Source organism: Centropristis striata, chromosome 8 (genome assembly GCF_030273125.1).
Source record: "Centropristis striata isolate RG_2023a ecotype Rhode Island chromosome 8, C.striata_1.0, whole genome shotgun sequence".
Classification (NCBI taxonomy): Eukaryota; Metazoa; Chordata; class Actinopteri; order Perciformes; family Serranidae; genus Centropristis; species Centropristis striata.
In genome coordinates, this window is record NC_081524.1 from 849,708 (window position 1) to 871,838 (window position 22,131).

Here is a 22,131-nt window from a genome sequence, read left to right on the forward strand (position 1 = left end):
GGGGTATTGTGTGTAAAATTTTAAGGAAAAATTAATTTAATCAATTTTGGAATCAGGCTGAAACATAAAAAAATGTGGAAAAAGTGAAGCTCTGTTAATACCTTCCAGATACACTGTATGTGTGACAAAATGATACATAAACACGTTAAATATATTAAATATATGAGTGTGGAAAGTAACTATTTGAAACAAATTACTATTATTATAGTATTAAGTAATTTAATTTTAATACAAATTTGGATAAATTAGTCATTTTTGACCCATGTTATACTTTAGAAGTGTTGTCCATATGTTGTGCATCAAAGGGTTAAATAAGTTCACTACACATTGAAACCAGCGAACTCCATGGCTCCTTTCTTTTAACTTCACTTTCTATATTTAGTTTGATGTAAAAGAAACTTGTTTTCTGTCTAAAATATTCTCTATTCAGTTTCAGCGTGTAACGTTAGAAACGTTTGAAATGTTTTTATCGGCTTCACATATTTCTTTCATCTGTCCGGCTGCAGTACCACATTTGACCGCAAAGTCCGGTTCTGCACATGGATCTAAACTAGGGGGGCGCTGTTTCACTCATTTAAAGAAACAGTGAATTATAAATATCACTATGAAACTTCCCCAGTTGATTAATTACATCAAGACAAATGTTTTTAATCTATCACAACCTTCCCAACTTTCTTATGTGATTAAATAAATGAGCCAACAGACAAACCAGGTTCAACATTCTTCTTTAATCTCTTTCTTACCTGCTTCTCTGTTGTCCGGCTGCAGTACCACATGTGACCGCAGACACTCCCGTTGACCAGCCGTTAGCTTCCAGGGGGGCGCTGTTTCACTCAAAGAATCATTGAATAGAATTCCCCGTTAAAATCGGATTTCTTGTTTCATTGTTTTAGAAATAAAATGTTTTATAAACCAGATGTGAACCTTGGATACAAACAAAAAAAAAATCATCATTTAGTTGACATGTTAGAGTCAAAACATTTACTCATTGTTACATAATTTAAAATCCAACATACACTAACACAATTGAAATAAAACAGATATAGATTTTATTAGAAATGTATGTAACTTAAATTAAAAGTTTACATAATTAATATTGATGGTGTTCATTGTAATTAATGTTGTATGTTTATGAATGTAACAAGCAAAATAATGTTTAATAAATTCAGTTGGATAGAATGTATTAATTAGATTTAAAATAAATGTTTTTAAATACATTGAATCTATTAAAATTCAATGTGTTTAAAGTTTTGCAGAATACGTTCTATTAAACTATACCATGTTATTATTAGACTTTTATTTCTCACAGCCTTTTAATCACATTTTTCTTCCATTATTATTTTGTTTATAGTTATAATAACCATATGTATTTCATCAGGATCAGCTTCAGGAGAAAATAAAAAATAAACAGAACTGAAAACATAAAATTAGAAAAAAAAAAATCATACTGACAATAAAGAATATTTAAATAACAGCACAATTATTTCTTGAAAATCTGTTTATTACATGGCAGAATAATAAAAATGATCATATCAGGAAAGAAATTGCAGCAATTTAAAAACACAAAGTGAGATCTTCACTGTAACTTTGTACAATATGTTGTATTACAAAGTTATGGATGAAAAATCTATTTTTAAAGGCACAGAACAGAAAAGTATCGTGGAAATATCAAGAGAAATTACAAAAACACAAAATAAACTACTTGGTCCTGAACATGTCGACGTTAAAACAGATTCCTGGATTGTCTGATTGAATTAGAAAATATTCCTGCTTGGTTTCCAGTGTCGTCAATTATAATTATTAATGTACTGTGTGATTGTCAAAATATTATTCCTCCTGTTAGAAACGTCTTAGAACATCAAGCATGAAAATGAAAAACCTCATTTCATTGTTTTTTCTGTATTTTCTTCACACAACTTCTTTCTTGGTTCTATTTGATTGTTTTATATCAGCTACTATTTGTTTCATCATCAGTATAAAATGTAAAAATTTGCAAATGTCGGACTCGGACAAAATGAAAAAGAAGAAATATTTGACCACTCAGCACGTAAGAACAGACAATTATGTTTGATTTTAAACTTGCAGTCCGCTTCATTTTCTGGGCATAAAAGTTTAATTATAAGCAGATAAAAATCAATTTTTAAAAATGTATTAATGTGACAAAAGACTGAAGAATTATTCTCTGTGAGGTTTCACTCCTCCAGTGGTTCGGCTGGAAATTACCCTCAAAACATTAAAAGGAATATTTCACCAAAACGTAATAAATGTGTTTCCACATGACAAATTCCCCTGGATGAACACGCAGAGAGGGATCTCTCAACCTCCCAACACCTGTTGACTGTCTGCTGCTGTCTGGGGCGTAACCAAGGCTGTTTCCATAGCAACCGCTATGTTATCGCTTTTGACATTCCAGCGAGCTGAGACGAGGACTGATTGGACACATCCGAACTCCTTCACATATACAGATATGCAAACATACTCTCAACTTAATCCATGTGTTTTTGGTGAAGAATCCTTTAACTTATTTTGTGAAATCACAGAAAAAAATTCAGTCAGCTTCACACTAATAAGAGAGAGAAAAATGATAAAAACGCTGAATTTAAAATCAGTAAAATCGAGACGAGATAATAAACAGCTGATCACTTTTTCCTCGTGGAATCATTCCTACTCAGAGAGTTTAAATTTGACAATAAAACGGCATCATCTCCTTCATAAAACATTCAATTCAAACAGACACAGAGACGTGATTAAGACTTAAAGAATATAAAACCATATCAAAAACAAGAAACTTTCAAATAAAAGATGTTTGAATGCAGCAGAGGAGGATTATGGGAAGCTTCTGATGAAGTTTGGTCTTAAAACTGAAGAAAACACTTTATAATAACATCATTAATAACTGGTGATAACTTCTGTTATTACACTGCTAATAACAAAGCATAAAATAATAATTAATGATATTTATGAGTTATTAGTCATGCTGTCATTTTATTCTGACAGTTTATTGCTGTTGTTGCTGTTTGAGGCCGATAATGTGACGAAGCATTTTAAGACACGTTTCCTCTCAGTTTTTTCATTTTTCACATAAAGTTTCAATTTTACGAGGCGTTCAAGGCCTCGAGGAAAATCAGAGAAATATTATTGTGTCTTCAGTTTGACTGGCGGCGTCGCAGTGATTTATTCTAGTCCCATTTTTACAGATTTTAAGATTTTTTTTCTGGTCTGAGGACGTTAAAAAATGTTAAAAGGAAAAAAATATAAAAACGTTTTTTACTCAATAATGTACGGAAGCGTATTATATCCACTTGAAAAAAAAAAAACTCCGGTTTTTCTGAGTAATTTATTTTTCCGGGTAATTATTTATGTTTTAATTAGTAATTTTTTCTGTTTTTTTCCGGGGTAATTGTTTCTGTTTATCTGGGTCATTTTTTTCTGTTTTAATAAGTAATTTTTTCTGTTTCCTTTGGTAATTTTTTTTGTTTTTTGGGGTAATTTTATTTGTTTTTCGGGGTAATTTTTTTTGTTTTTCGAGGTAATTATTTCTGTTTAATGAGTATTTTTCTTTCAGTTTAGAGAGCAACAATAGACGCATTCATTCCTTTATTGAGAGCTCAATTTAATGGAAGCAAACATGAGCGGCTTTGGGAGTATCTTGATTATTCACGCAAAAAAAATTACCCCGACAAACAGAAAAAAAATTGTCAGAAAAACAGGGGGAAAAAAGACTCATTAAAACAGAAATAATTACCCCGAAAAACAAACGAAAAAATAAATTACTCAGGAAAACCGGAGTTTTTTTCTATTACGCTTCGGTAATATTGAGACTTTTATGACAGTATTTGATTTCTGTTGGCAATTGAGACAAACTGTCTTAATAAATTTAAAGATATTCAATAAAATAATAAACTACAGCTACGATGAGAGACAATAAGTCGTGGGATTCATCGTGTTGTTAGAGAGAAACCGTACAGCAGAATGTTTAGTGTCTCTGTCTCTTTTCAGAAACGCTTTCTTTATTTCTGCTGCTGTTAAGAGGCTGGCGGCCGCGCCGCGCTGTGATTGGTTGCAGAGCGCCGTCAGCTGACCGAGAACAGATTTAAAACTTTAAAAAGTGGCGTGTTAGAAGCTCCGCCCCCTGGCGTCACGTTAGAGGAATAGTGCGTAAAATAATGTGACCTCTCCGCCAGCGACGTGGAAACAAACTTATTCTGACGTGGCGCCCGCCAGCTTCTCCGTCTCCGGCTGGCTCTCCACCGCCACCGGGCCGCCGTTACTGGTCTGCGGCGTCCCGCCTGGAGCGAACGGAGAACCCAGAGTCTTCACGTGCCAACCGGCGTCCAGGAAGAATATCACGGTCGCCAGGAAACCAAACGCCTGCAGGGACAGAAGAAGAAGAAAAACAATGATGGAGGCCAGTTATCAAGACGGGATGAAAGGAAAGGAGAGGAGGTAGGAAAGGAAAGGAGGAGGTAGGAGAGGAGGAGGTAGGAAAGGAGAGGAGGAGGTAGGAGAGGAGAGGAGGAGGTAGGAAAGGAGAGGAGGAGGTAGGAAAGAAAAGAAGGAGGTGAAAAAGGAAAGATGGAGGTAGGAAAGGAAAGTAAGAGGTAAAGCAGGAGGAAGGAAAGAAGGATGTAGGAAAGGACAGGAGGAGGTAGGAAAGGAAAGTAGGAGGTAAAGCAGGAGGAAGGAAAGAAGGATGTAGGAAAGGACAGGAGGAGGTAGGAAAGGAGAGAAGGAGACAGGGGAGGATGTAACAGAGACACATTGTGTTTATGTGTTGGTATGTTGTGTGTTTTGTGTGTGTGTGCGCGTGTGTGTGTGTGTGTGTGTGTGTGTTAGCGTGTGTGTGTGTGTTAGTGTGTGTGTGTGTGTGTGTGTGTGTGTGTGTTAGCGTGTGTGTGTTAGCGTGTGTGTGTTGTGTGTGTGTTAGTGTGTGTGTTGTGTGTGTGTGTGTGTGTGTGTTAGTGTGTGTTAGTGTGTGTGTGTGTTAGTGTGTGTTAGTGTGTGTGTTAGCGTGTGTGTGTGTTAGTGTGTGTGTTGTGTGTGTGTTAGTGTGTGTGTTGTGTGTGTGTGTGTGTTAGTGTGTGTGTGTGTTAGTGTGTGTGTGTGTGTTAGTGTGTGTGTGTGTGTTAGTGTGTGTGTTAGCGTGTGTGTGTGTTAGTGTGTGTGTGTGTTAGTGTGTGTGTGTGTGTGTGTGTGTGTGTGTGTTAGTGTGTGTGTGTGTGTGTGTTCTGTGTGTGTGTGTGTGTGTGTTAGTGTGTGTGTGTGTGTTAGTGTGTGTGTGTGTGTGTTCTGTGTGTGTGTGTGTGTGTGTGTGTGTGTTCTGTGTGTGTGTGTGTTAGTGTGTGTGTGTTAGTGTGTGTGTTAGTGTGTGTGTTGTGTGTGTGTTAGTGTGTGTGTTGTGTGTGTGTGTGTGTTAGTGTGTGTGTGTGTTAGTGTGTGTGTGTGTGTTAGTGTGTGTGTGTGTTAGTGTGTGTGTGTGTGTTAGTGTGTGTGTGTTAGTGTGTGTGTGTTAGTGTGTGTGTTGTGTGTGTGTTAGTGTGTGTGTTAGTGTGTGTGTTGTGTGTGTGTGTGTGTCAGTGTGTGTGTGTGTTAGTGTGTGTGTGTGTGTTAGTGTGTGTGTGTGTGTTAGCGTGTGTGTGTGTTAGTGTGTGTGTGTGTTAGTGTGTGTGTGTGTGTGTGTGTGTGTGTTAGTGTGTGTGTGTGTGTGTGTTCTGTGTGTGTGTGTGTGTGTGTTAGTGTGTGTGTGTGTGTGTGTGTGTGTGTGTTCTGTGTGTGTGTGTGTGTGTGTGTGTGTTCTGTGTGTGTGTGTGTTAGCGTGTGTTAGTGTGTGTGTGTGTGTGTGTGTGTGTGTTACCACGGCGCTCCTCTCCAGAGTTGTGTTGCTGTTGTCTGAGGCGAAGACGATGGAGGCGATGAGGAACAACAGAGCGATGCTGCAGCTGTACACAAAGTCCTGACAGGAGGTAAACAACACAAACAGAAATAAATGAAAACAAACTCAAAGTGAACTAACATATATATTACTATATTATATACTATTTTGTATTATTATTGTCCTTGTTTTAATATTTCCTTCTGTGTATAATCTGTTGTGTATTGTTGCATGTTTCTTTGTTTCATCTGTTATATTTAATTTATTTATATTTAATATTTGTCAGGTTTTTCCTTCAACAGAAGAAGTTATGGGGGATGGTTGGGAGGCATCGTTTTATTTATTCTAAATAAAAAAATTGTGCGGGCCAATTGTGGCCCTCGTGATGATATTTTGTGGCCCCCACCTTGATATGAAAGTTTAATGTGAGTTTTATATGAATGGCACTTTACAGTGTTGTGTGTGGAAGGTCCCTTTAATTACTGTTTTTGGTCATTTTGTGTCTTTTTTAAAATAATTTTGTGTCCTTTTTGGTAATTTTGTTTCTTTTTTAAGTAATTTAGTTTTTTTCTGTCATTTTGTGTCTTTTTGGGGTCATTTTTTAATATGTTTGTGTCCTTTTGGTGATTCTTTGAATTTTTTGGTCATTTGTGTCTTTTTTTTTTTTTTTTGTAATTTGGTGTCTTTTTGTAATTTGGTGTCTCTTTGTAATTTGGTGTCTTTTTCTGTCATTTGGTGTCTTTTTTTGGTCATTTTGTGTCTTTTTCTGTCATTTTGTGTCTTTTTTGGTCATTTTGTGTCTTTTTTGGTCATTTTGTGTCTTTTGTAGTAATTTGGTGTGTTTTTTGGTGTAAATGCTGTGAGGACCATAGTGGACCAGCAGGTGGCGGCCTGAGGGGGCAGCAGCGAGCCCACCAGCCTCACTAACTACCGGAGATAGAGCCGTAGAAGAAGAGTCGCTTCCTGTTTACTCTGACAGGACTCTACCTGGAAATAAATAAATAAATAAACAACAAACACGTGTCCCGCCGCGTCACAGACCAACAGGGACTATTTAAGGGTTCCGTGGAGGTCCGGCTCCGGGTCCTGGTCCTGGTCCGGGTCCGGCTGGATGCCGTGGCGCTGCTGTGTCCCGGGCTGCGGCGGGTATGAGGGGGCCCGGGCCCTGGGGGTGGTCTTCCACGGGCTGCCGACCCGGGACCCGCCGCGCTGCCGGGCCTGGCTCCGGGCCATCCGCAACCCGCGGCTCCCCCACCGGGACACCCCGGCGGCCCGCTACCCGGGGGTCCGGGTCTGCAGCCTGCACTTCCGGCCGGACGACTACGAGGAGGACTTCCGGGCCAAGATCCTCCACGAGGCGCCCCGAGCGGTGCTGAGGGGCGGGGCGGTGCCCTCCGTGTTCCCCGCGAGGGAGGCGGCGGGGCCGCGCGGCGGGGACGAGCCTGCCCCCCCGGCCCCCAAGAGGACCAGGACTCAGGTATCATTATAATAGAATATAATAATATATAATATAATACTGACTCAGGTAAATTATATAATATAATATAAGGTATATAATATAATACAATATATTATAAGGTATTTAATATAATATAATATAATACAATATATTATAAAGGTATTTAATATAATATAATATAATATAATACTGATTCAGGTAAATATAATAATATATATAGATTAGAACATATATATAGAATAGAACAGAATAGAATAGAAGGTATATAATATAAAAATAGGAATATAATATAATATGATATAATACTGTGTAAGGTAAATACTCCTACAGGTAAATACTTAAGGAAAGGAAAGGAGGAGGTAGGAAAGGAAATATGAAGATAGGAAAGGAAGGAGGAGGTAGGAAAGGAAAGATGAGATAGGAAAGGAAAGAAGGATTTAAGAAAGGAAAGAGGGAGGTAGAAGAAGAAAGATGGAGATAGGGAAGGAGTAAGAAAGGAAAGGAGGAGGTAGGAAAGGAAAGGAGGAGGTAGGAAAGGAAAGGAGGAGGTAGGAAAGGAAAGAAGGCGTAAGAAAGGAAAGGAGGAGGTAGGAAAGGAAAGGAGGAGTAATATTTAAGGAATATTTAACTCAGCATTTATGTTTTTGTTGTTCAATAAAATAATTAAAACTTAATAAAGTTCTACGAACAAATAAACCTGTTTACTGTTTTTTTTTTAGCTGGATGTCTGTTCATGACAAAACAAAATGTTTATATTTATGTTTAGATATGAAACCTGTTTTTTTCCACTGAAAGTTTCTGATTTTTAATATTTTTTCAGCCGTTTGAAGCTCGAGGAACAAACAGCTGAGAGACAATAAATGTTTGTGTTGTTGTTGTCGTCAGGTGAGCCGAGGAGGTGCAGGGAACTCCTCACAGCCTCCTGCTGCTGCAGCTCCTCCTCCTCCTTCTGCTGCTCCTCCTCCTGCTCCTCCTCCTCCTTCTGCTGCTCCTCCTGCACCTGATCCTCCTGCTGCTGCTGCACCTCCTCCTGCAGCAGCAGACAGTTTCTGCATGGTTGTGTCTGTGGACTCTCTGGAGGAGCGCTGCCCCTCGGAGCCGGAGGAGATCGACTCGGTGTCGCTGTGTGACGAGTCTGAGGAGGACTTGGAGGACTTGGAGGACTCGGGGGACTCGGGGGACTTGGAGGACTTGGGGGTGTCTCTGGTCAGCAGCAGCAGCCTGCTGCAGCTCTTCCAGCGCTGCCAGCGCTGCGGGCGTCCCGTCCAGGAGGCGGAGCTAAAGCCCAGCGGAGCTCAGGTGGAGGTGAGGTGGAGCTGTGAGGGAGGACACGCCGGGACCTGGAGCTCCTCCACCCCGACCCGCAGAGACACTCGGACCAGACACTCAGCTCCTCCTGACTCCTCCCGACTCCTCCCGACTCCTCCCGACTCCTCCTGGCTCCTCCTGGCTCCTCCTGACTCCTCCTGACTCAGCAGTGAGGAACATAAGGACAGTAACTGGTTCGTTGGGCGTCTCACTAACGTCTCCAGAGCGACTGGGTTCTTCCAGCTGGTTGGAACCTGAACGTCTCGTCTGAAGAATCATTTTGTATTTATGAAGAAAAGTATTTTTATAAAACAAAGTTTTTCTGTGATTGTTCCTGTTTGACTCTGCAGGAGAATAAAGACTCGACAGTGTGAAGAACGTGGAAAGAACTTTATAATTTAATTAGAATTAATCAAACACCTGATTTAATGAGTTGATTGTCGTTTTCTTTCTATTTATTGTTATTTATGTGGCTGCTGAGGAGCAGAACTTAATGTTTCTAACAGGATCTGGTTTATTTTAAATGACACATGGAGAATAAAGAGATTCTGACACTAATATCAACATTTTAAGCTTCGTTTGGTCACTTTTTATAACTTTTATAACTGATGATGCGTTCAAGGACTAGGGATGGGTACCTTTCACATTTGAACCGATACCCGGTACCTGGGAATCGGTACCGGTACTCAACGGTACCAATTTTCGGTACTTTTGCATTTGTTTATGTGGTAATAAATGTTAATTTGTTTAATAATAAAATCTATTTTTTTTTCAATTCAACATATTTATTTCTCAAAAAATAAACTTTAAAAAATATATCAAAACAATATAAAATCCAGGATGAGCAGTGCTTTATTGTTGAGTGAACGTGCATTTTGTAACATGAAGGTTGCAGCGTTATCAAAGAATGTAGAGGAGCTCTCAGGTGGCACGGAGGAGAAAAAAAAAAAAAGGTTGCAAGTGCACGTGTGATTTGTTGTGATGACGTCGTAGCTGTGGGCGGAGCACCGGTCAGACAGTATTGTGGGCGTGGCATGGTGGAATAAACAAAGTTGAGTCGGGCTGCTCTGTGCACATATCGAGGATGACGCAGGAGTCTGAGGGATTTAATTTCAGCAAGGCAGTTTGGAGTAAAGTGGCCGGTAATATTCCTGAGTTGAAGAGCGGAGTATTAGCGGAGGACCAGAGATGCAGCAGCTAGCTGCTAGCTGCTAATGACTGGTCTACAGAAGAATGGAGAGAGCAAACGGAGTAAGGAAGGTCCAATCTGGAGGCAGACGAAGGCCAAGCCCGGGTAGAGACATTGGAGAGATAGCAGCTGGCGGCTAGCAGGCCTGGAGCCGGCTGTTCGTCTCTGCGCCGGGGCGGAAGAGGGCAGCAGCTAGTGGCCGCGGTGAGCAGACAGAACCAGACGAGGAGGTAAATAAATTTAAAAAAATAGTGCGATCGTCAGCACGCTTGTTAATCAAAGACGTCAAATGAAAACGGGTTGAAATCAATGATCAGTTTAAAGGTAACACCGTTTAGGTACCGAAACATGGTACCGTTTGATTTTACATGAATCGGTACTCGGTAGTACCGACGGAATTCGGTCGGTACCTATAAAAGTACCGAATTCGGTACCCATCCCTATCAAGGACTGTCAGAAAGTTCAAACGCTGACGATAATCCCTGTTTTACAGTTTCTATAATAAACGGAGGATTTATGATGATTTTAAAAAAGAAAACATGCTTTAGAACCTGTTGTAGTGTGTTACTGTGTGTGTGTGTGTGTGTGTGTGTGTTACCAGCTTGGTCCAGCAGGTGATGCCCACCCTGCCGTTGAGGCTGGTGGAGAGGAGGATGAGGAGCAGCAGGGTGAAGAGGAAGGCCGTACAGCTGACAAACTCAAAGAAGTAGAGAGAGGAGCAGCTGGAGCAGCTGGAGACCATCTCCTCCAGGACGAAGGCCACCAGGGACAGCAGCTACACACACACACACACACACACACACACACACACACACACACACACACACAACTTTATTTACACAATAAATCAGCGATAAAAGTGAGAATAGAAGTCAGAAACATGAACTGATATTTCTGTTTAATTAGCTTCTTTATCTACCTTTCATTCATTCTCCTGTTTTCTATTTATGAAATTCTATATCTAGATATTTTTTAAATTCTATATTTAATTCTATATATATTTATCATTATCATTATCATTAATATATATTCATCATTAACGTTTCTACTTTTACTATTACTTTTGCATTTATTGATGTATTATTTTTGTGTAAATGAATCAATGAATAAACATTTAAATACTGTATATGCAGAGAAATACTCAGTATAGGATCAAACCGTTACCTTTACACTATTAAAGTCAAGTCACACACACACACACTACACAATCACTGAGTCAGCAGGAAGAGCCCCCCCCCACAGGAACTGTAATGGTACGGCCCAGCTAAGCCCCGCCCACCAGCCGTCTGTCGTCCCGGGTGAATCACAGGAAACAGGAAACTCCTTTATTGTGAAATAATGCAAAGGAACTGAAGAAAAAGAAGAAATCCCGCCGTGACCTTTAAAGGCTCCAAACGTTTCTGATGAGAACTGAGAGAACACGCCGTGACCTCGCCGCCCCTTCAGGACGCCACGGCCCTCGCCACCGCCCCCGCCACCGGCCTCGCCACCGCCCCCGCCACCGGCCTCGCCACCGCCACCGGCCTCGCCACCGCCATGTTTCAGCGTCATCAGAAACATATTAAGACCTCGTCTCTTTCAGGTTCAATAATCAGAGTTCTGATAAATCTCAGCGAGGAAAGAAAACATTTCTGCTGCAGATCTCTGAGTGATGTCACTTCCTGTCACTTCCTGATCCGTAACGGTTCCTGACCTGTTCCACTTCCTGTCACCACGCTAATGAATTCACATAAACAAATGTTTCAGTTTAAAAAAATCGAATGAGATCATTTTGTTTGAAAAAAACATTTTCACAGTTTTGTTAACAGATGAAATTATCTTCAGACATTAAATACTGTTTATTTATTTTATTGAATTAGTTCTCAATTTTAAACATCCTTTTCTCAAAAGATGAAAATGATCTCCATGTTTCAGACATTCTCAGACCAAACGAGGGAAAATAGTAACTCCCCCTAAATAACGACTCAAACCAAAGACAACATTATTTTAGTAAAACGGAGAATAAATCAGACCCAGTCTCCTCTTCACTGACATGCTGTAACCTGCAGTTAATGTGTTGTTGGGTCCTCTTGTGTGTGGGTCTTTGTGCATCCTGGGGTCCTAAACAGTCTGTGAGCTGCATAAATCAGGTCTGAGTGTAAAGCTGAGACTCTTGACCTCTGACCTCAAGATATCTGAATAAAAATAGGTTCTATTTGTACCCACAAGTCTCCTCTTTAAAGACATGCCCACTTTATGCAAATCAAATATAGTTTGTGGTAGAAATCATACAGGTTTTCAAAAATGACATGTGGAGTTCCGCAGGGCTCCATTCTGGGTCCTCTGACTCATTGGTACCAACCACAATAACGTTCCAGGAGAACCAGCAGAGTAAATGTGTTATTGTGACCTCTTGGATAATCAGCCTCATGAAACTTTACAGCCACCAACTAGAGACCTGGAGCATTCAGAGACTAGAGACCTGGAGCATTCAGAGACTAGAGACCTGGAGCATTCAGACTAGAGACCTGGAGCATTCAGACTAGAGACCTGGAGCATCCAGAGACTAGAGACCTGGAGCATTCAGACTAGAGACCTGGAGCATTCAGAGACTAGAGACCTGGAGCATTCAGACTAGAGACCTGGAGCATTCAGACTAGAGACCTGGAGCATTCAGACTAGAGACCTGGAGCATTTAGACTAGAGACCTGGAGCATCCAGACTAGAGACCTGGAGCATTCAGATTAGAGACCTGGAGCATTTAGACTAGAGACCTGGAGCATCCAGACTAGAGACCTGGAGCATCCAGACTAGAGGCCTGGAGCATTCAGACTAGAGACCTGGAGCATTCAGACTAGAGACCTGGAGCATCCAGACTAGAGACCTGGAGCATTCAGAGACTAGAGACCTGGAGCATTCAGACTAAAGACCTGGAGCATCCAGACTAGAGACCTGGAGCATCCAGAGACTAGAGACCTGGAGCATTCAGACTAGAGACCTGGAGCATCCAGACTAGAGACCTGGAGCATTCAGAGACTAGAGACCTGGAGCATCCAGACTAGAGACCTGGAGCATCCAGACTAGAGACCTGGAGCATTCAGACTAGAGACCTGGAGCATCCAGAGACTAGAGACCTGGAGCATTCAGACTAGAGACCTGGAGCATCCAGACTAGAGACCTGGAGCATTCAGACTAGAGACCTGGAGCATCCAGACTAGAGACCTGGAGCATCCAGACTAGAGACCTGGAGCATTCAGAGACTAGAGACCTGGAGCATTCAGACTAGAGACCTGGAGCATCCAGACTAGAGACCTGGAGCATTCAGACTAGAGACCTGGAGCATCCAGACTAGAGACCTGGAGCATCCAGACTAGAGACCTGGAGCATTCAGACTAGAGACCTGGAGCATTCAGAGACTAGAGACTCACAATAAGCAGCAACACAAGATCTGACACACAATCACACTAAATACACAAATCTACTAAATGTCAAAAGTTTCTGAAACTAAATCACAGCAGGGATTATTCTCTGTCTCCTAGTCTCTGTCTCCTAGTCTCTGACTCCTAGTCTCTGACTCCTAGTCTCTGACTCCTAGTCTCTGACTCCTAGTCTCTGTCTCCTAGTCTCTGACTGCAGTCGGCTATAAAAAGTCTGTGTTTCCGACGGAGAATAAAACCAGAACCACAGAACTAAAACTAGAGCAGGGAGGAGACCACCACACACACACACACACACACACACACACACACACAGTCACACACACTCACACACAGACACACACACACACACACACACACAGACACACTCACACACACACACACACACACACACACACACACACACACACACACACAGTCAGTCACACACACACACACACATAGACACACACACACACACACACTCACACACACACACTCACACACAGTCACACACACACTCACACACAGTCACACACACACACACACACATGCGCGTGATGTGATTTTTGTGACGTTGTGGAGTATTTTCAGCTCATTTTCTCTGTTTGTGATCATCTGCTCTGCCAGCTGTGAGATGATCTTTATCAGGCCCTAAACTCTTTATGAGGACGCGTGTTCTCCACATGATCAGGATCTGGAGGGAACACACCAAAACAACCCATAAATAATAATAACAACACTAATAATAATAAAGGCTGTGAGAAGGAGAAGTTCTTCTGTTTTAGCGGTTGTATAAAGAGAGACAAAGTCCGTTTAGAGAGGCGGTAAAATAAGATGGTTTTTTTCTCCTTTTTGCCTTTTAGGGCTTTTATTGTGAAAGGGAAGAACAGAAGGATTGATAAATAAAGAATAAAGACTGTAAGACATTCAGCAAACAAGTTAAATGATTAGATTTGATATAATATCCAGTATTATTATTATATTATCATAATAATAAAATATTAGTTATTTAAGGAATAAACTATTCTGTCCATGTTTTAAACTGAGGCTTTAAACATGGAAACACGTGTGAGTCGTATTAGAGGAACAAAGGTTTTTTACTCACTGATCTAACTCTTCTTTATGCCTTTTAGGGCTTTTATTGTGAAAGGTAAGAACAGAGGGATTGATAATAAAGAATAAAGAGTTTCAGTATGTAAATAACAGATGAGACACAGAGGAAATAAAATAAAACAAGAACTGAACCAATCGGATGAAAACAGAAACTGAAGCTCCTTTCTGCTCCTGAATGTTTGTGTGTGTCGTCACAGTGCAGTGCATTGTGGGAAATGTATGCTGACAGTGTTTATAAACTGGAACTCATGTAGTTTTTGTTTCATACGACAGTTTGTGACAAACTGAACCAGCTCAGCTGATAAACACAATGTAGGTGTGGAATAGAGCTGTCAATCAATATTCACAATTCAAATATGTAAATATAAAAGGGAGAGATTCGAGTGGAGGGAGAGAAAAACTTGTCAAAAAATAAATTTGGAAACGATGCTGGAGGCCACAGATACCACTCTACAGAGATAATATGAAAGTGTAAAATGTAAAAAAAATAAACGTAAAAAATACCAAAAAAGACGCAAAACACCACCATGAAATTACAAAAAAAATGTAAAAGGAGACGTGAAATCACCAAAAAAAGACATAAAACTACCCAAAAAATATGTAAAAAAAAAAATACAAAAACCCAACGTCAAATTACCAAAAAAAGACAAAAAAAAGATGTAAAAATTCTAAAAAATATTAAAAAAAGGTGTGGAATGACCAAAAAATACACCCGGTTAAAATACACAGTCTATGGTTAAAAAACACAGTCCATGGTTAAAATACACAGTCTATGGTTAAAATACACAGTCCATGGTTAAAATACACAGTCCATGGTTAAAATACACAGTCCATGGTTAAAATACACAGTCCATGGTTAAAATACACACTCTATGGTTAAAATACACAGTCCATGGTTAAAATGCCGGACACTAACAGGTTTGTTGCGTTATAATTCATTCATCAGTAAATGTGACTATATGGAGCTTTATATCCAACACAATCAGGATTTAGTCTGATATAACATAAAGGTTGAGAGTACGGCTGGGCAATATACTACATAAAACATATAGCAATATATATTTAAATGTGATATGGAGTTAGACCACATCGCATAGGGGTCAATGACGTGATCTAACCCAGTGTCAGTTGGTGTAACCAGTATTTTTTCCCCATAAAAATCTGATTATATTCAGGAAAATAAATGTGAACTAAAATAAGAAAAATACAATCCATGTTTACATTCCAACATTATGGTTTATAACACATTTTTACATACTTTGTAAAAACTTGTGAAAAAAATGGTTGTATTTAGAATATGTTCTGCTCAATATTGACGAAATGTGTAAATGTGGAAATAATAATAATAATAAAAAAGATTTCACTTGATGTTTTTTTAAAATTAAGTCATTATATGTATAAGTCCACTTAAATATAATGTAATTAATATTTATCAGTTTTTTTTTGTGGTTACACCATTTGACATCTCGCCGACCCTTATTAGTCACTGACCCTTATATATATATATATATATATATATATATATATATATATATATATATATATATATATATATATATATATATATATATATATATATCTCGATAGAGTTCTAATGTGCTCTGTGATCCTTCTCCAGGCAAACTGAGGCTTTTATTTCAGATATTGTTTTATTTAAATGTGCGTTTAATGGAGCTTTGATTTAAAAAAGGTTCTCCTGTTGTTCTACAGTATTTATGTTCTCTTAGATAAACGGTTTCAATAAAACTACTTGTGTCATGTCATATTTGACTGTGACTGAACATTTGCTCTCACTTTGAGATAAAAAGTATCAGGATACATATCGTATATCGATATTCAGCCTGAATATATCAGGATAATATGACTGTTGGTGCGTGTCGCCCAGCCCTACCACAGCTACCAGGACGTTCTACAATCTGACTGAAGTTTGATGCTAAAAAATCATTTTGTGTCGTCGTGTAGAGTCCTCCTCACTGCACATCCTCTTTCTCACACACACACACACACACACACACACACACACACACACACACACACACACACACACACACACACACACACACACACACACACGGTGAGTAAACTGTTGCAACAGCTGTGAGATCTGCTAACGACAGCTCTCTGCTCATCAACGGTTGTTTCTGCAGCACTTTCACTTCCCAAACTGCACAGGAAGGTCCAGTCAGAGGGGGGTCACACACACACACACACACACACACACACACACACACACACACACACACACACACACACACACACTGAGTCTGCTGCAGTATTGCATGTAGAATCCGGACACGTCCTCTTCCTTCTGCTCTACTAGCTTTAGAAACGATCAAAAATATGTTCCTTCATCTCCATGAACACACACACACACACACACACACACACACACACACACAGAGTCCCTCCTCCAGGAAACGTCTGCAGGACTTTTATGGCGTTAATAAAGTTTATCAGGAACGTTCGGAGTTATTCTGAACATTTACTGTTTTTTTTCCTTCAAACCACAAACAGAGAGACGGAGGCGCTCCGGTCCAACTGGTCCGACTCCAGTCTGTTTGTGTGTAAACCAGCTGAAGGGAAGCGGTTTATGTTGATGGTTAAAGTAAAGGACGGATACCATAAACAGAGAGAGACGACGGGCCCTGAACGCCTCACTGCAGCATATCAACCTATATAAATAAAGTGCTGCAGCTCAATCAGAACAACTCAAACATGTCTTTGTGCAGAATGACACAGTTAAGTTATATCAACACTTTTCCAAGTGTCCTGAATGTTGTAAAAAACAAACCAAAATGACCAAAAATAAAGACATAACATCCCCACCAAAAAAATATACGAAAAATGTCCAAAAGAAGATTCAAAATTACCAAAGAAAGACACAAAATGACCAAATAACAATGTAAAGTGAGTTTAAAAAGAACAAAATTGCCAAAAAAAACTGTAAACTGACACAAAAAAAACATGAAAATGACCAAAAACGAATTACCAAATAACATAAAATTAGCCAAAAAAGACACAAAATTACGTAAAATGGCCAAAAAATACACACATGACAAAAAAAGACGGAAAATCACCAAAAATGTATGTAAAATTACCCAAAACGTTTGCTCAACATATTGTCCATATAAGTATTGTCATGTTTCCAGCCTCTCCTGTCCTCTCCTCTCTGCTCTGTGTAAACAGCCTCTCCTGTCCTCTCCTCTCTGCTCTGTGTAAACAGCCTCAGACACACGATTTTCACGTTTCTGACACAAATATCAACATTTTAGTTCAAGTTTTGGTCACTTTTTATAACTGATGATCCGTTCAGGGACTGTTGGAAAGTTCAAACTCTGATGATAACGTCTGTTTCTACAGTTTCTTTCTATACGAAATGGAGGATTTTTGTTGATTTTTTTAAAAGAATATTTCAAACCTTCTGCTGTTTCAGACCGACACTGAAACATTTCAGCTGTACGACGGGACACGAGGTCCTTGAACTCACCACTTGGATGACTTTAAGCCCGAAGCGGACTTTATCCAGATTCTCTGACGGGACGATGAACCAGGAGGCTTTGGGGTTGGGAGCCGTCGTCGAGGCGTAAACTTCACCCATGATGGATCTAAAGAGACAAATACAGAGTTAGATATAATAATAACAATAATAATAATCATAATAATTAAAGCTACAAGCAGCGAAGGACGGGCCGAGCAGAGTGGAGCCATATTTTGCCGCCATGCCACGCCCCCATAGTGTGACGGTCTGCAAAGCTTTTAAGAACCTTTGGTGTCAAAGGCCTTGTGATGCTACTGAACAAGTCTGAAGTCGATCAGATTAAATCTGTAGGAGGAGTTTGTCAAATTATGCGGCGTGAAAATGGCGAAAAACTTCTAAAACGCTATTTTCGATCCAAGATGGCCGACTTCCTGTTTGTTTTTGGGTATGGCTTCTTGAGACTTTTTGGTGCGTCTTCCCATGATACATGGATGGACCAACTTTCGTGTCTCTACGACAAACCTGTTTTAGGGGCTCAGTTCTAGGGGGCGCTAGTAGGTCATTTGGCCACGCCCATTTCTGAAACCAATGAAATACGTGAAGTTTCTGCAGGATTGAATTTTGTCCCAAGTTTTGGAATATGATAAAGCCCTCAAAAACGCGATTCATTTGCGGTTATAATAGTAAATGGACTAATTCCAACAGCGTCCTCCACCGTTAGAGCTGAGGCTGAAAAAGTACGTTAAATAATGTTTTTAAAGGAAGACGTTCAGAGTTTAAAGTCTCTTCCCCACAGTGAAATTTTGCAGAAATGAATTTGTTTCAGCTGCAACATATTAACTGAAGGAAAACTGATATTTGGGGAAAATGTAGTTTGATTCTGTTTTTTTGTTTATAAATGATGATGTGGTGAAGATGTGAAACTTCAGGAGGTTTGACCAGTTCACTGACATCACAGTCACTCTAAGTCCTGCAGCTCTGTGGAATCAGAACAATCACAACAACTCAAACATGCAGAATAAAACAGTTTGAATGACAGAAATCAGAAAAAAACATGAATTTCTCTGATAATTATTTTAAAAATTGTAATAAATCTGAATTTATATATAATCACAAGTGTCAGGAATGTAAAAAAAAATACACACACTCAAAATTACCCAAAATAAAGACGTGACATCAACAAAAAAAGACACCACATTTCCCCAACAATATATAAAATTACCAAAAATGACACAAAATGACCAAATATTAACTTAAAAACCAGTTTTCTCCACATACTGTACATATTAAAGTATTGTCATATTTCCAGCCTCTCCTGTCCTCTCGTCTCAAACAAACACTGTTTTTTTTTTTTGCCTCGTGTCTCTGAGGGTGAAAGTGAAAGTGTACAGGTGTGTTCAGGTGTGTTCAGGTGAGTTCAGGTGAGCTACAAACACGGAGAAGAGAAACTTAATCTGGTAATAATTCTGACTCAGAGTTCATCTTTCACCACAAAGACCCGACACTCCATCCGTCTGTTCCACTGAAAACCAAACTGCATTTAAAGGTTGTGTCATTTAATATTTTGTCTGCTTGCAGATAAAAACACTTGGCAGCACGACTCGATGTTTTTATGTAAACAGAGAAATGTTCCATTTAATTCAGTGTCAGATTTACCAACCAGGCCGCAGTTAATTAAGCAATATCTCGTTTTTATACGTCACAAAAACACGTTTCCTCCACCAGCCGCTGGCTGTTAACTCTATGAGTTTTGTTCTATTTCCTCCATGTCTGACTCCTCCCATCCTGTTTTCACCTTAAAACATGTTTATAACCTATATGACCTGATAATAATAATTGATTTTTTATTCTGACTTACTGGATCAACATTTAGAACCAAAAAGAAACAAAGAAAAACCAACATAAATGTGATCTTGTGATTGTGTGTGATCCTGTCATCAACTCTGGTTTTTATTCTAGTGGGACTCTGTGTCTTTTTTAGTCATTTTGTGTCTTTTTTAAGTCATTTTGTGTCTTTTTTAAGTCATTTTGTGTCTTTTTTAAGTCATTTTGTGTCTTTTTTAGTCATTTTGTGTCTTTTTTAAGTCATTTTGTGTCTTTTTAAAGTCATTTTGTGTCTTTTTTAAGTCATTTTGTGTCTTTTTTTTGTCATTTTGTGTCTGTTTTTAGTCAATTTGTGTCTTTTTTAGTCCTTTAGTCCAACATAAAATGTGATTTTGAATCTTTTTTTACTTTCAAAACACTATCATGCTCAATAACAGCCAGAACTTTAGAGGTAAATGTACAGTAGGGCTCCACGCTGCTTTGTTTTCTAGTCTGATGGAGGCAACAAGTCACGCTGGACTCCAGAGGGACGATGATATACCAAGTAAAACTGGAGACAAGCTCAAATAGATTTAGTATCAAATGATAGAACTGGATGGAACCCTCTGATATGGTAGATTTGACTCCTTTGGTCACATTTGCAACATTTAAAGTTCTTTATTGAGCATGATAGTGTTTTGAAAGTAAAAAAAAGATTCAAAATCACATTTTATGTTGGACTAAAGGACTAAAAAAGACACAAAATGACCAACAAAGACAAATAACACAGAGTCCCACTAGAATAAAAACCAGGATCACATGTCTGTTGGTTTTTCACATGAACGGAGCTCTCACCTCAACTTTCATCTCTGAGTTTTGGATTTAATGATTAAAGTTTAGAGGCGAACATATTATCATATTATAGATCATATTTTTTGTGTCTTTTTAAGTCATTTTGTGTCTTTTTTAGTCATTTTGTGTCTTTTTAAAAACATTTTGTGTCTTTTTAAAAACATTTTGTGTCTTTTTTAGTCATTTTGTGTCTTTTTAAAAACATTTTGTGTCTTTTTTAGTCATTTTGTGTCTTTTTAAAAACATTTTGTGTCTTTTTTTAGTAATTTTGTGTCTTTTTAAAAACATTTTGTGTCTTTTTAAAAACATTTTGTGTCTTTTTAAAAACATTTTGTGTCTTTTTTTAATCATTTTGTGTCTTTTTTTAGTCATTTTGTGTCTTTTTAAGTCATTTTGTGTCTTTTTTAGTCCTTCAGTCCAACATAAAATGTGATTTTGAATCTTTTTTAACTTTCAAAACACTATCATGCTCAATAAAGAATGTTAAATGTGTCAAATGTGACCAAAGGTGTCAAATCTACCATATAAGAGGGTTCCATCCAGTTCTATCATTTGATACTAAATCTATTTGAGCTTGTCTCCAGTTTTACTTGGTATATCATCATCAAACTGAACCTGTCTTCTACTTTAGAGGAGAATAAACTGTTAGAGAGGAGATTAAAGTCACTTTAACGGTGTTTAGTGTGTCTGAGTGAGGCTGAAGGGAACTTTAGGACTTTTAGAACCAACCAGAAGGATTCAACCTGTTATTGAACCTGTTTAGTGGCGGATGGAGAGAATAAACCCACTACAGTAGAGGATCAGGTCTACCTGTAGACCAGCTCCAGGTGATCTCAGACCAGTTTACTGTCGGCCTGAAACCCGCCGCACACACTCACACACCGGAAGTCCCCCTCCAGACTCAAAGCAGGTAAAATGTGAGTGTTTGATGCAGAAACTCACCGTTGAGCTGCTTCCGGTCCGGAGAAGAAGAGTTTCTATCTGCGGAGTTCAACCTGCTGCTGTTTGTTTCTCTGCTGCCAAACTTCTCGGAAACTTCCGCATTTGTTTTATTTTTTTGTTAAGTCAGACGGAAGTAGGTTCGCTTCCGGTGAGAACTTTCACATTAAAAGCATTAAAAGAGACGGGAAACGGTTTCATGTCGTTCATTACTTCTCATGTTTTTTTTTGTTTTTTTTTTTAAAAGTGAGATTGAAAGCTTATTAATATTTGTCTGGAATTATATAAATCAACTAAAACGTTAAATAAACTGAATTCCTGCCCGTTAATTTACATAATGAAGAAGTAAAGTTACAGTTTAATAAAGCATTTTATTGTTTGATTGAAAGATTGAAAATATATGATTCTGTTTTAAATTTTATTATTTTATTTTTTTTTAATTACAGAAAAAACAGAAAGATGTTTGAAACTTTAAAAAATATATTTTTTAAGCTAATTATTATTTATTTTATTTTATTATTTATTTTATTAATTACTTTTTAAATCCCACAATGGGGAAATTCAACCTCTGCATTTCTGTTTTTAATTTTTTTTTTTAATAAAAAGATACATTTTCTTACAGAAACAACAGAGGAACTTTTTAAAATTGATATTCTGTTTTTTTTTATCTAATTATTTTTTATTTATTTTGTTAATTACTTTATTAATTAAAAATTCAAC

At 38.7% G+C, this 22,131-nt stretch overlaps 1 protein-coding gene across 1 annotated transcript; it reads right to left on the bottom strand.

Annotated features, from left to right (window-relative positions):
* Positions 1 to 1,480: 1,480 nt before the first annotated feature.
* Positions 1,481 to 21,561, bottom strand: cmtm6 (CKLF-like MARVEL transmembrane domain containing 6). The gene is made up of 5 exons (XM_059339974.1): positions 21,415 to 21,561; positions 17,827 to 17,944; positions 10,427 to 10,603; positions 5,855 to 5,953; positions 1,481 to 4,371 (listed from the first exon to the last, which is right to left on the bottom strand). Exons 2-5 carry the CDS (start codon positions 17,935 to 17,937, stop codon positions 4,201 to 4,203), a joined length of 558 nt encoding a protein of 185 aa, XP_059195957.1. The 5' UTR covers positions 17,938 to 17,944; positions 21,415 to 21,561; the 3' UTR covers positions 1,481 to 4,200.
* Positions 21,562 to 22,131: the final 570 nt, after the last annotated feature.

Coding starts and splice junctions, on each gene's coding strand:
- cmtm6 (XM_059339974.1), bottom strand. CDS start 17,937: ATGGGTGAAGTTTACGCCTCGACGACGGCTCCCAACCCCAAAGCCTCC. Junction 5,954..10,426: donor TCACCTGCTGGACCAAGCTG/GTAACACACACA, acceptor ACCTCCTGTCAG/GACTTTGTGTACAGCTGCAG. Junction 4,372..5,854: donor CTCTGGAGAGGAGCGCCGTG/GTAACACACACA, acceptor CTGTCCCTGCAG/GCGTTTGGTTTCCTGGCGAC.